General features: G+C 41.5%; 1 protein-coding gene across 1 annotated transcript; it reads left to right on the forward strand.

The window, feature by feature from the left end:
- The first annotated feature begins 376 nt into the window (after positions 1-376).
- LOC118941101 (C-X-C chemokine receptor type 2-like) lies at positions 377-3,499 on the forward strand. The gene is made up of 3 exons (XM_036951919.1): positions 377-708; positions 1,219-1,309; positions 2,020-3,499. Exons 2-3 carry the CDS (start codon positions 1,303-1,305, stop codon positions 3,090-3,092), a joined length of 1,080 nt encoding a protein of 359 aa, XP_036807814.1. The 5' UTR covers positions 377-708; positions 1,219-1,302; the 3' UTR covers positions 3,093-3,499.
- Positions 3,500-15,271: the final 11,772 nt, after the last annotated feature.

The following is a 15,271-nucleotide window of genomic DNA, read 5'->3' on the forward strand; positions in this document are numbered from 1 at the left end:
AAAAATCCAGAAAATCACATTGTAGGATTTTTTATGAATTTATTTGCAAATTAAGTTGGAAAATAAGTATCTGGCCCCGCAGCCTTGTGTATGTAGACCTGTTTAAAGGTCTTACTCACGTTGGCTACAGAGAGCATGATCACATGATCACAAAGTTGCCCGGAACAGCTGATGCTCTCATACATCGGTGTATGCTAGCTAACACACTTATTTACAGCAATCATATGCCAAAGCACATCCCAGAAGGCACCTCAATCCCTAAAATGTACCATATACCCACACATGTATAAATCAGTGACGTACAGCAAACTTGTACACATTGTAAAATAGAAAACAATATTCAGAACGTGACCTACATATCCATGTCATCCATGTCGTCATTCAGCCACGATTCCGTGAAACAGAGGATATGACAGTTTTTGAAGACCCGTTGGTAGGATATTCGTGATTGTACTTCGTCTAATTTATTGTCCAATGATTGCACGTTGGTGAGTAGTATTAACGGTGACGGCAGCTTTCCCACTCGCCTTATCCGGGTCCTGACCAGGCATCCGGTTCTTTGTCCTCTGTACCAGCGTCGCTTCCTCTTGCAAATAACGGGGGTGTTAGGAGAATGTCTTGTGCGCCCTCCTTGTAGAAAAAATATTTGTCTAACCAGAGGTGAGTGATCGCTGTCCTGATATCCAGAAGCTCTTCGTGTAATCAGAGGTGAGTGATCGCTGTCCTGATATCCAGAAGCTCTTTTTTTGCCGTAAAATACGGTTGCAGAAACATTATGTACAAAACAAGTTGTAAAAACCCCCACATAATAGCACAATTGGTTTGCCGCCCGTAAAACTGCTGCCATTTCCTCCGACGCCATTTTATTTATACTTGGGATACTGCTTTAAAAACAGTAAAAGTAAAAAAATCACTGGAGGATGTCTTTAAGTGAAGATGTCTCAACAAAGACAAGGGCATCAGAAGTTAAAGGCTAGTCTTTCTCTGTCTGTCTCTATCTTACCATATTATATTTAGTAATGTGCTCTCAGATCCACCAACAGCTGACAGAAAAAGAAACTGCCTAAAAAGTTCCAAACTGCTGTCAAACTTCTCTTTTTAACAATTCAATGAACAAGTGGAGTCTATGACTTTCATTTCTAATCATTTAGGAGGTAGAATTTGAGGCTGACAAATGACTCAAGTGCAGTGACACAACATTGTTCTCTTAATTAACAGGATGTCTTGACACTTCCATCCCAGCTGTGATGTCTTTAAAACAGTGGCAATTCTCTCTTCATTATCATAGAGCTGGATGCAAAGATGACAGGTGAGAACCTATATAGTTTGTAGAATACTCATTAAATTCAGATGGAGGGATGGATGGGTGGGTGGATGGATGGATGGGTTTGGGTGGGTGGATGGATGGATGGATGGATGAGTTTGGGTGGGTCGATGGGTTTGAGTAGATGGATGGATGGGTTTGGATTGATGAAGGGATAGGTCTGGATGGATGGGTTTGAGTGGGTGGGTGGATGGATGGATGAGTGTGGGTGGATGTTTGGGTGGATGGATGGGTTTAGGTGGATGGATGGATGAGTTTGGGAGGATGGATGGATGAGTTTGGATGGGTGGATGGATGGGTCTGGGTGGATGGATGGCTTTGAGTGGGTGGATGGATGGATGAGTGTTGTTGGATGTTTGGGTGGATGGAGGGGTTTAGGTGGATGGATGGATGAGTTTGGGAGGATAGATGGATGAGTTTGGATGGGATGGGTTTGGTTGGATGGATGGATGGATCAGTTTGGGTGGGTGGGTGGATGAATGGGTTTGGGTGGGTGGGTGGATGGATGGATGGATGGGTTTGGGTGGGTGGGTGGATGGGTTTGGGTGGGTGGATGGAGGATGGGATGGATAGATCCATAGAAATAAATGTACTGTTGACTGTATAAGAAGCTTTAGATAGAATAACAGTATAAGACTAGGTGATCATATCATAAAAAGATCCCCACTGACTACTGTTTTCCCCATCTCCAACAGAGGTCCTGGACTATGATTATAAATCAGACTATGACTATAAATCAGCCAATGACTCCTATTACTTCAACATCACCTCCTTTGACCTGAACTTTAACACATTGTCCTGTGCAGCTCAGCCCCTTTCTCCCGGTGCCGTCATATTCCTGTGTGTCCTTCACGTCGCCATCTTCCTATTGGCTGTTCTTGGTAACCTACTTGTGGGGCTCGTGATTGGCTTCAGTCAACAGTCCCTGACCCCATCCGACGTCTACCTGTTTCACCTGACTGTAGCTGACGGGCTGCTGGCTCTGACCCTGCCCTTCTGGGCTGCTAACACGCTCCACGGCTGGATCTTTGGTGACTTCCTGTGTAAGTTCCTCAGCCTGGTTATGGAGGCTAGCTTCTACACCAGCATCCTGTTCCTGGTGTGTATCAGTGTCGACCGCTACCTGGTGATCGTTCGCCCAGCCAAGTCCCGTAAGGGCCACCGAAGGGCCTGCAGATGGTACGCCTGCACCTTCATCTGGACTCTGGGGGGCGCCCTCTCTCTCCCTGCCCTCTTCAACAACGCTTTCACGCCCCAGAGAGGTGGTCCGACGAGGTGTGCTGAGCACTTCGACGTCAGCAGCGCCACCCACTGGCGGCTCGCTACTCGCGGCCTACGCCACATCCTAGGGTTCCTGCTCCCACTAGTCATCATGGTGGCGTTCTACAGCATCACCGTGGCCCGGTTGCTGCAGACGCACGGCTTCCAGAAGCACAGGGCCATGCGGGTCATCATTGCCGTGGTGTTCGCCTTCTTCCTGTGCTGGACGCCGTTACACATGACGGTGATGGCCGACACCCTGATGAGGGCCAAGTTGGTGCGCTTCGACTGTGCTGTGAGGAACAGGGTGGACCTGGCCCTCCAGGTCACCCACAGCCTGGCCCTGGTCCACAGCTTTGTTAACCCAGTGCTGTATGCCTTCGTGGGGGAGAAGTTCAGGGGGAACCTGGGTGCCCTGGTCAGGAAGTCACGAGGACCAGAGAGGGGGTCGTCGTCTCGATTTAGCAGGTCCACATCCCAGACCTCAGAAGGGAATGGACTGTTATGATTGATCTGACAGGTTGTCCCCACATTACTTTGAATCAGGGTTGGGGTCAATTCCATTTCAATTCCACTCAATTCAGGAAGCACTCTAAAATTCAAATTCCAATGCTTTTCAATGAGGACATTTTTTAAATCAAAATTTGGTTCACTTTCTGAACTGACTGGAATTGAAATTGAATTAACTCCAACCCTGCTTTGAATAACGTATAAGATTGTCCCTTTGTAACGTATTGTAACCTAACATTCCTTGCCTGACATTGAATATGTGCTGGCACTATCAGGCTGCAGACTCAGATCCTGTATGTATGTGATCTTTAATGTCCCTCCATATACTAATGCCCCTGGTGTCTGTACATGTATATAATGCCCTCTGTTGTCTGTTGTATTAGGTAATAAATACCCTGTACTGTTGTTGTTTGTCCAAAGCTGCTTGATAAGACACCAGACACATTTCCTCAAAGGGAATAATGACACAGTAAACTCAACTGTGATGTGACCAACTAGTTCCAAATCTTTCAACACTCAAGAGTTAAAACCCCCCCCAGAAGTTACCTTCTAGTCAGGGGCCGGCAGATGTATTTTAGGTCTCAGGCAAGCTATCTCACCATACATGGTTCGAAAGGCTATAATTGGCTCCCTTCTAGTGTTTGGTATTAAGAAGGCCCTACAGCCGGTGTATTACCCATATGTTCTGTTATTACTAAATTACTATTACTCCCATTCACCAGCAGATGGCAGTCATTACATGGGTCTGAATGGGGATACCAGCTCTGACTGCACCATAGGCCTCCTGATTAGCTAGCTGGTGAAGAAAGCCATAATGAGGTCACTACTATTTGAAAGCTGCCCAGAGTATGTCACAGTTATGATATTGGACCTGTCTTCTGTTTGGATGATGTGGATAGGGAGTAGAGTGAGAGAAGAAAAATAATTTTCGTTGCATCGTTGTCACCCTCAGTGAGTCAGTGTGTCGAAGGAATAACCCAATGAAAAACGATGTTTTGGTATTTTTTTTCATTACTCCACTGTTGATACAGTCCCAAAATGTTTTGCATGTCACCAACCAAATTTTCAAGATACATATCTTGAGTCCAATATCTTGAAAACTTGACTGCTGACAGGAAAACATGTTGGGACTGTATCAACAGTAGACTAATGACAAAAAAGACAGCCAAGGAACTCTGTGCCCCCCTGTCCTCACTCCCTGTATCTCTCTCTACCTCACATACAATCTCTTCTGTATCTCTCTCTACCTCACCCAGTATCTCTCTCTACCTCACCCTTACACAATCTCTCTCTCCTGTATCTCTCTCTACCTCACCCTTACACAATCTCTTCTGTATCTCTCTCTACCTCACCCAGTATCTCTCTCTACCTCACCCTTACACAATCTCTCTCTCCTGTATCTCTCTCTACCTCACCCTTACACAATCTCTCTCTCCTGTATCTCTCTCTACCTCCCCCTTACACAATCTCTCTCTCCTGTATCTCTCTCTACCTCACCCTTACACAATCTCTCTCTCCTGTATCTCTCTATACCTCACCCCTTACACAATCTCTCTCTCCTGTATCTCTCTCTACCTCACACTTACACAATATCTTCTGTATCTCTCTCTACCTCACCCAGTGTCTCTCTCTACCTCACCCTTACACAATCTCTCTCTCCTGTATCTCTCTCTACCTCACCCTTACACAATCTCTTCTGTATCTCTCTCTACCTCACCCAGTATCTCTCTCTACCTCACCCTTACACAATCTGTCTCCTGTATTTCTCTCTACCACACCCTTACACAGCCTCTTCTGTATCTCTCTCTACCTCACCCAGTATCTCTCTCTCTACCTCACCCTTACACAATCTCTCTCTCCTGTATCTCTCTCTACCTCACCCTTACACAATCTCTCTCTCCTTTATCTCTCTCTACCTCACCCTTACACAATCTCTCTCTCCTGTATCTCTCTCTACCTCACCCTTACACAATCTCTTCTGTATCTCTCTACCTCACCCAGTATCTCTCTCTACCTCACCCTTACACAACCTATTCTGTATCTCTCTCTACCTCACCCAGTATCTCTCTCTACCTCACCCAGTATCTCTCTCTACCTCACCCTGTATCTCTCTCTACCTCACCCTTACACAATCTCTCTCTCTACCTCACCCTTACACAATCCCTCTCTCCTGTATCTCTCTCTACCTCACCCTTACACAATCTCTCTCTCCTGTATCTCTTTATCATTGAATCCTCCCTCCTTTTATCGGTTTCTCTATCTCCTCATCCCTCTTCACATGACCTCCTCTCTCTTCATGTCACTCCTTCTCTTTCTCCTCATCACTCTTCACATAACCTCCTCTCTCTTCCTGTCTCTCCTTCTCTCCACATGACCTCCTCTCTCTTCCTGTCTCTCCTTCTCTTTCTCCTCATTCCTCTTCACATAACCTCCTCTCTCTTCCTGTCTCTCCTTCTCATCGCTCTTCACATGACCTCCTCTCTCTTCCTGTCTCTCCTTCTCTTTCTCCTCATCGCTCTTCACATGACCTCTCTCTTCCTGTCTCTCCTTATCGCTCTTCACATGACCTCATCTCTCTTCCTGTCTCTCCTTCTCCTCATCGCTCTTCACATGACCTCTCTCTTCCTGTCTCTCCTTCTCTTTCTCCTCATCGCTCTTCACATGACCTCCTCTCTCTTCCTGTCTCTCCTTCTCTTTCTCCTCATCGGTCTCCACATGACCTCCTCTCTCTTCCTGAAAGCAAAAGCTTTCTTGTCATCCTTTAAAAATAATCTGTATCTCTCATCCCTGTACAAGACTTCTAGTCCAACACTACAGGTTTGGAGCAGGTGGCCACAGTTTCGCTGTGTATTCCGGAGTATTCCACCTCTACCTCACACACAGTCCTGTAGCGGCCATTGTGTAATACATCCATGACAAATTCCTGGGCCTGACCCCTGACCAAAATAATTATCAGATAGGGGCCCCCTGGGAGAGGGATGATTCCCACTGACAGAGAGGTTCCTAACCCCAACACAACAATGCAGCACTCATCACCTACATGCTCCCCAAGGGCCTTAGAGATGCTCTGCCATTTCCTGGTTGCTAAAATTCTAATAGTTCACCTAATATATTTTCCATAGCCAAAACGATTTTTCAAGCTATTGTACAAAACTGAAATTAAAAGACACAAATAACAAAACTTAGGAATGGGAAGCATCGAAAGTAGCGCTTCTTAGATTTACTTTCAATGATAATGACAGATATTAAACTAACATTTCCATGTGAATTATGGTTGGGTTGCCCCAAAACGTACATATTGTAGCTTGAAGGGAGCTTTAGGGAGATGTTAAACTAACAGCCTGGAAGAATAGTCTGTTTCTGTGGCCATTTCACTTGGTTATGGCTGCAAAAGATGGAAAATGCAATTGAGCAGTGCCAAAATTGACTTAGAGACACGTTTTCAAGAGAAACTGTGGAACTAATTGGAAATTAGGCTATGATAAGATTTGTTGTCCATGACGCAAGCCGTATTAATTTTACACACACTCACAAACACACCTAAAAAAAACACAATGAACCCACCATGTTCTTTCCCAAGGTTCCAATGTCACGTTAGTCGTACGAAGGAGACCAAGGCGCAGCGTGGTATGCGTACATTCTTTATTATATTAAGAATGAACACTGAACAAACTAACCAAAATAACACGTGAAGTTATACAAATGACTGATGACAGGCAACTACACATAGACAAGAACCCACGAACACAAAAGGGAAAATGGCTACCTAAATATGATCCCCAATCAGAGACAATGATAAACAGCTGCCTCTGATTGGGAACCATCTCAGGCCACCATAGACATAAAAATGACCTAGACCTACAAAACCCCTAGACATACAAAACCCTAGAAAATACAAAAACTATCATATCCACCCTCGTCACACCCTGACCTAACCAAAATATAAAGAAAACAGAGATATCTCAGGTCAGAGCGTGACAGCCAAGGTCTTTGGTTGGCCTCAAGCATGTCATCAGCCCTGGACAGCCTGCTGACAGATCAAACACACTCCGGCCTCTAGGGCAGGATCATCAACTAGATTCAGCTTCGGGACAAATTTTTCTTGAGCGGATGGTCAGGGGGCCAGAACAAAATTACAAATAATTTGTGGACTGCAAATTGACCCAAACAGATATAATATTTGACTAAAACATAGTCACTATTATGAGTGGGAATACTTAGGAACAGATTTTAAAATGTAATCACCTTAGCAGAGTGCCAGATGTGTGTGTGTGTGTGTGTCCGCGTATGTGTGACATGCTCCCAGCACAACAGGCTGTCAGAAAAACATGAGTAAGGTGTGTGGCTGAACATGAGTAGATGTCTCTCTGGGTCTCTCTGTGTGTGTGTGTGTGTGTGTGGATAAACATGAGAAGGTGTGTGTGTGAGACACCCATTTCACACATGGTACTCTCTGCCAGCTGCTCCATATTCCTCTTCAACTAGCACAGATGCTTGTTCTCAGCTACTGTAGTCAACGTACAGTTTCATTATGAGTGATTATCACATTAAACATTAGAGCAAATAAACATGATATAAAAGTTGTTTCTTCTCTGTATGAGTGGTGTTCTGGCATTGAACCAGTCCCCCAGAGAGACTGACAGACATACTACTCCATAGCAACCTCATTATGAACCTGATCTTACTCCAGGGATTGGACAGACGTGTTTTATAGGCCTCATTCCAAACACTGTTATACCTTGGTGAGCAGAGCACAAGGAATAGCAGTGAGAGCGAGAGCGAGAGTATGTGTGACTGTATGTGATGTAATGTTTTGATTCTGTTACTGGTCAGGCTTGACCAATGAGCTGTAAACATGAAAATTGTGGTTTTAAGCAGGAGCAGCAAGGGTCCTTCAGCCTATGTATAGGAGAAGGCTCGGTTCTCAACATCCTTAACTTCTCCCCCCCAGAGAGGCATTGTCCAACCCTGCAACGTGATGAGGTCACTCTGATGCAACTGCAACCCCCTCCGCCGACCTGCAAAACATGGGTGGAATTCAATCAAACATGCACTGGGGATGAATCCCAAAGAAACAAACAAGTAGGGCATGTGTTATTACTGTGCAATTATAATTTGACCATGTTGTTTCTTAGTACATGCCAGGTAATTTCTGACGCCTAGAAAGTGCAGCTGATATTCCATGATAGGAAGCCAGAGTAGAGAACCGCAGTTCAAATAATATGGGAATATAAATAAACAAAATTAGAGGAAGTCTTTATTTAAGCACTTCCTTACCAACCTTGAACCAATCAGCTCGAGGAAGCCAGCAGAGTAGCTCAAACATACATGACGTAGGCATATTCTCACATACAGTACACACACAAACACACCAGGGAATTAGGAAAGCTAAGGCTAGCTTTTTCAAACAGAAATTTGCATCCTGTAGTACAAACTCAAAAAAGTTCTGGTACATTGTAAAGTCCATGGAGAATAAGAGCACCTCCTCCCAGCTGCCCACTGCACTGAGGCTAGGAAACACTGTCACTACCAATAAATCCACTATAAATGAGAATTTCAATAAGCATTTAGCTGGACATGCTTTCCACCTCAAAGTGGATGGCCATGAATACTCCCAATGTCAATGTCTCAGCTGAGCCGCCATCACCTTTACCACCCATGATGTCTTGTCCATTCGTCAACCAGTATATCAGAAACATAAGAGAAGTTTAGAACAGATTTCTCCCCATGCTCACTCCACGTGGACTCCTCTCACACTCCTGGGAAAAACATGAGAGAAAAGCAGTTGATAGCTTAGATCGGATGCTGTACACTGGTTGCTGGCTCGGCTCATTTCTGTCAGTAGAAGTGGTGCGGACAGGGCCATATTGATCGCCTTTGTCACTCTTCTTCAGCCAGTTAGAGGGGGGTTTGAGGTACACACACTGTTCTGTCCAATTATCTCTTTCATGCATTTAGATACAGTCTGATGTCACTTTTCATGATAACCTCGAGAGGACAGATCAGAACAACAGTTTAGTTCAGTTCATTAACTATATGATAAATTATTACTTTTACCAATTATTCTTAATACAAATGTCTAAACATATGTCAAAGAGAATAACAACACATTCTATTGAAACTATTCTTTCCAATTGGCTTATACTCCCCATCACACTGTCAACTTCATCGCAGAACCACAGGATCAGGAAGTTAGACCTATAACCCATCGGGAATAGAACAGAACAAACACCACAACAATACACTTCTTCACATATCACTCCATACACTCCTCAAGGTGTGTGAACTTCAATCCAAAACATCATAGGACTGAATCCTCCCCGTTTTTAAGACATAACTCTCCACGAGAGTAATTTGTAAAAACAAACACTACTGGTCAAAAAATAAAACATTTCAAATTACAAAATCAAATTAAAATCACTTCTCTTAAGAACTCCATAAAGAAAATTGATTGTACCCATATGGTCATAGGAAATATAGACTTAAGGCAGCCTACCCTTAGTCAAAGGCAACGCCCTCATCTCCACATTTATCCAAATCACAAAGATGGCTAAGAACTATAAACGTCATCATAATTATCAATATTACAAATGACCTTGAAATCCATATTATAAAATGACCTTACATTCATTATCCAAATGGCTTTCCAATGAGGGTGATCAAACCACAATGGAAAGTCATGACAGAGGTCAGAGGTCATACAAACTCTTCAGAGAAGTGTTTCTTACTACATTAGACAAATGAATGAACAGCCAAACAGTTCATACGTGTTGTATCCCAGGTTTCCAGTACATTCCTTTATCAAAAGAATTCACACGTTTAATAAAAACTCAAAAATTAAACAAATTCCATGTGTGTGCGTGCCCCTTGACAACAGGAAAACTCACTAAACTCAAAAGAAATAGAACACACAAATCAAACATAGTATTTTAAAAACACCAACAAATAGTCATAACAAATGTGTTGTGTGTGGGTATTTGCAAACCTTAAGGTAAAAACAAACCAAAACTTGCCAGGCCTTATTTCTTTGGTAGGTTACGGCCTCAATCTCACTCACTCTCCCCAAGATTATAGCCCCAGGAAACATTTCACAGAGAGACAATGAAACCCCAGTTTTCCTAGAAAAAACACAAAACACTTCGTTAGCATTCATTATACCACACCGATTCAGCAACCCAAAAGTTTCAACTACAAACAAAACCTGATAATAATGATAAATCCACTGTACTGCCTCAAATCATTAATCAATGGTTTTAAATCTACCTCAATGTTTATGTAAGCTTAATATAGCATTCGCTACCCTTAGATACAATTATCCTGGTATTGTTACTAGACCAATGTCCAACAAATATGTGATAGCCGTTTTTCCTTAGATTGTTCCTGTTACCCCTCTAAATGTAACATTTCTTCTGTCGCAATTTTAGTACATTTCTCAGCGTAAGGAATTAGTGATATTTAATCCCAGGCATTTAATAAAAAGTTGTTTGAGACGTGTTCCCCTACGTCTCCCCGTAGGGGACTTCCATCAGTCCCGGAAGAAAGAACCCTACTCAAAACAGATTAATACAGTGTTTAATTAAGTGAAAATGACACCTAAAATAAACAATAAACAAACCCCTTTCCAGCAATCTTATCATTTCAACCTGTTGCATAAAGTTAGTAAAAACAAACCTGTTGTTTATCAAATCTAAAACCTTTAAAAAAAGGTTAGTGCTGTCTCATCAGTGTAACAGTCAAAACTAACTTTATACACTCTAAGCTACAATGTTGGCATGCCCCAAAGGTCAATACTGTTCAGCTGGTACATTAATGATCTTCCTTCTGTCTGTACAGGGTCTGAAGTTCCAATGTATGCTGATGATACAGTGATATATGCATGCAAATAGCAAACAAGCTACACAAGAACCCACTACTGGAATGGTTCAGGTGACAAAGTTGCTCAGGGACTCATGCTTGCATCTAAATGCAAAAAAAAAAAAACAGCATGTTCCTCACAAAGAGGACAACTGATGCCACTGAGACAGATGTCTATGTGCCAGAGGAAAAGCTCCAGGTGGTATCTGATTTTAAGGACCTTGGCATCATACTTGATTCCATCCACTCTTTTAAAAAGCAAATGAAAACAGTAACTCAAATAACCAAATTCAACCTAGCAAATTTCCAAAACATATGAAATTGTTTGACTACAGAGGTAACAAAACTGTACTTCAAATCTGATAGTCCCCCACTTAACATACTACTTGACTAGTTGGGCCCAAGCTTGCTTTACAACATTAAAACCCATTCAGTCTGTCTGCAAACAGGCTCTCAAAGTGCTTGATAGGAAGCCCAATAGCCCTCATCACTGTTACAGAAAGCATAAGCTCCCGAATTGGAAAAATCTTGTGCAATACACTGACGCCGGTCTTGTATTCAAGATTCTAAATGGCCTGGCTCCCCCTCCACTCAGTACTTTTGTTCAACAGAAAACACAAACCTTATGGCAGCAGATCCACAAGGTGTCACGGTTTTCTAGGTGAGAAGGAGAGTCGGACCAAAATGCAGCGTGTCGATTGCGATTCATGTTTAATGAAAAAAACACACTAAACACAAACACTACAAAACAATAAACGTAACGAAAACCGAAACAGCCTATACTTGTGTGCATACACACAGAACAAGGACATCAAGACACTAAGGACAATCACCCACAAAACCCAACACCAAACAGGCTACCTAAATATGGTTCCCAATCAGAGACAATGACGAACACCTGCCTCTGATTGAGAACCATATCAGGCCAAACATAGAACTAGACAAACTAGACATGAAACATAGAATGCCCACTCAGCTCACACCCTGACCAACCAAAACATAGAAATATACAAAGTAAACTATGGTCAGGGTGTGACACAAGGTCTGCCATGAGAGGTGACTGTATAGTCACCCCTTGAGGAAAAGCCCCTTTAGTAAATCTGCTTCCTCTGTGAGAGCTTCCCATGTCTGCAATACCCTGCCATTAGAAACACACAACTGTGATTAATGTGCACTGTCCCTGCAAAAATAAAATCAAACTCAAACTGCAATCCACTTTAATGACCGGACATTGTTCCACGTAATGGAAACAGATTATAATGTTAGAATACATTAACTTCCTGCTCAAATTCACTGGTGTTACCTAAACAATAAAACCAAGAAACAATAATCAGAAACTATCACAAAACGTTTACGATTCAACTATTCAGACCTGAATCCCATACAGCCAAATATAGCCCAGCGAGCACAACCCAACTCACATATTCTTACCAGTAGGCAAAAATATAACCCATACTCAAACAACGTTCTGCCGTACCTCTATCGTAAGATTAAAAACAAACTTTACAACTTTCTCTTCTCTTTCGGCTTTACATTTATGAAATGTCCAAGAGTTTAGTAAATCAGTAAATCCTTAAGAATAAAAAACATATTTCGGTGGGCACAACTCTATCGCAATTACCTATACGCTGTTATTAGGAATCATTAGATTTAGGTAACTGTCTCCTCTTTGATTCAGTTATTTAAATACGACTCCATTCTCGATATGTTATTCCAGCAGACCATTTAGACAACAGACAACGTATTACCTCGAAATCGGCTCGCTATTTATGTTTGAATTTGTACTAAGCAAGCTACTAAAATGTTCAGTTTATATCTTAAAATTTCTTAGGGCTGCAATCCCGTTAACGGGATGATATGACAACAGCCAGTGAAAGTGCAGGGCTCCAAATTCAAAACAACAGAAATCTCGTAATTAAAATTCCTCAAACATACATGTATCTTACACCGTTTTAAAGGTAATCTTGTTGTTAATCCCACCCAAGTGTCCGATTTCAAATACAGTGCCTTGCGAAAGTATTCAGCCCCCTTGAACTTTGCGACCTTTTGCCACATTTCAGGCTTCAAACATAAAGATATAAAACTGTATTTTTTTGTGAAGAATCAACAACAAGTGGGACACAAGCATGAAGTGGAACGACATTTATTGGATATTTCAAACTTTTTTAACAAATCAAAAACTGAAAAATTGGGCGTCACAAAAAGCACAAAGACATAAAATGAATCACTAACCTTTGATGATCTTCATCAGATGACACTCATAGGACTTCATGTTACACAATACATGTATGTTTTGTTTGATAAAGTTCATATTTATATAAAAAAATCAGAGTTTACATTGGAGCGTTATGTTCACTAGTTCCAAAAACATCCAGTGATTTTGCATAACCACATCGATTCAACAGAAATACTCATCATAAATGTAGATGATAATACAAGTTATACACATGGAATTATAGATATACCTCTCCTTAATGCAACCACTGTGTCAGATTTCAAAAAAACTTTACGGAAAAAGCAAACCATGCAATAATCTGAGACGGCGCTCAGAAAATTAATCAAATTGTCCGCCATGTTGGAGTCAACAGAAACCAGAAATGACATGATAATCTGAATGCACTCCCAGGAATCACAGTTCCACAATAAATGCTTGATTTGATCGAAAATGTCCATTATTTATGTCCAAGTAGCTGCTTTTGTTAGCGTTAGGAACACATATCCAAACGCCCGTGGGTTTGGACAAAAACTTTATATACAAAAAAGTTATATTACAGGTCGAAGAAACATTTCAAACTAAGTATAGAATCAATCATTAGGATGTTTTTATCATAAATCTTCAATAAAGTTCCAATCGGAGAATATCTTTGTGTCTACAGAAGCAACGAAACACAAGTCGATATCATGTGGAATGCGCATGACCAGGAAATGTCTCTCTGCCAGTTAGATGACTCATTCAGCTCTTATTCATTCCCACATCACAGCAGAAGCCTCATTCAATTTTCTAAACACGGTTGATATTTAGTGGAAGCCCTAGGATGTGCAACTTCATTCATATCCCAATGTGAATTCAATAGGGCCTGGGTTGAAAATATACCAACCTCAGATTTCTCACTTCCTGTTTGGATTTCTTCTCAGGTTTTTGCCTGCCATATGAGTTCTGTTATACTCACAGATATCATTCAAACCGTTTTAGAAACTTCAGAGTGTTTTCTATCCAATACTAATATGCATATATTAGCAACAGACTGAGGAGCAGGCCGTTTACTCTGGGCACCTTTCATCCAAGCTACGCAACACTGCCCCTGCAGCCATAAGAAGTTTACAAACACTGGCGGTCATATCTTTCCAGGCAAAACATACCAATAGTTGAATTACAATCAGAAACCCAGATATTAGTCAATACCATATACCCAATGCTATTGAAATGACGAAGAAACCCCGCAAATAACCCAATTTAGAAATGTCTGTAGTCGTAAAATCAAGCACATAATAATGACAAAATTCCCAGATAATGGCCCTAATTAAAGTTCCAAGCGTTTCTCTGGCGATCATTCTCACATGCCAAATGAATAGATTAGCAGTCAAAGCTTTAAATCGACATTCATTGACTAGGAAACAGAATTTGCGCTTTTTAATAAAACTAGATTGTGTTTTCTCATGCAACGTATTTCAATTACTTCACTACATCACATTAATCACGCAATGATAAATAGTTTGATGGATACCCTTTGTATGGAGGCTTTGTATGACAAATTACGTCGAGATTCCTTCTTAATTGACTCTAACTTCCCATACTGGGAAGAAAAAAATAAAACACATTTACAGGCCTTAAGCGCAGTTTTATTTCAAATGTAGTACCCAGACGGAGAAAATCCAATAAGCGTTTTATAGTTACATCATTAGGGTAAGTTAAACAAAAGTGGACACACTCCAATCAGTTTCTAGAGCACAATTTCCCAGACTTTGTAGACAGTTTAATAGTGCTTAAACCTCATCTTTATCAAATTATCCATTAGATACCAACTCAACACCTACGTACACATGGGTGGTTTAAATTGTATCTAATTATATTCCCAGCATTACTTTATCAAATCTCTAGTAATCGATTATACACACATACAAGTTATCATATTTTCAAATACGCACAGAACCCATATAAAACTTAAGAAATTCTTAGGGACTCACAACAACCATTCAATTTTCTTTTTCAAGGACTCTCCAAACATACTTATAGCAAAACCAATTTTTTAAACTTTTGTTTACCGGATAATGGCCATTGGATCCTCAACGGTTCACTAACCTCCAAAAGACCTAGGCGTAATC

This window comes from Oncorhynchus mykiss, chromosome 18 (assembly GCF_013265735.2).
Source record: "Oncorhynchus mykiss isolate Arlee chromosome 18, USDA_OmykA_1.1, whole genome shotgun sequence".
Lineage (NCBI taxonomy): Eukaryota > Metazoa > Chordata > Actinopteri > Salmoniformes > Salmonidae > Oncorhynchus > Oncorhynchus mykiss.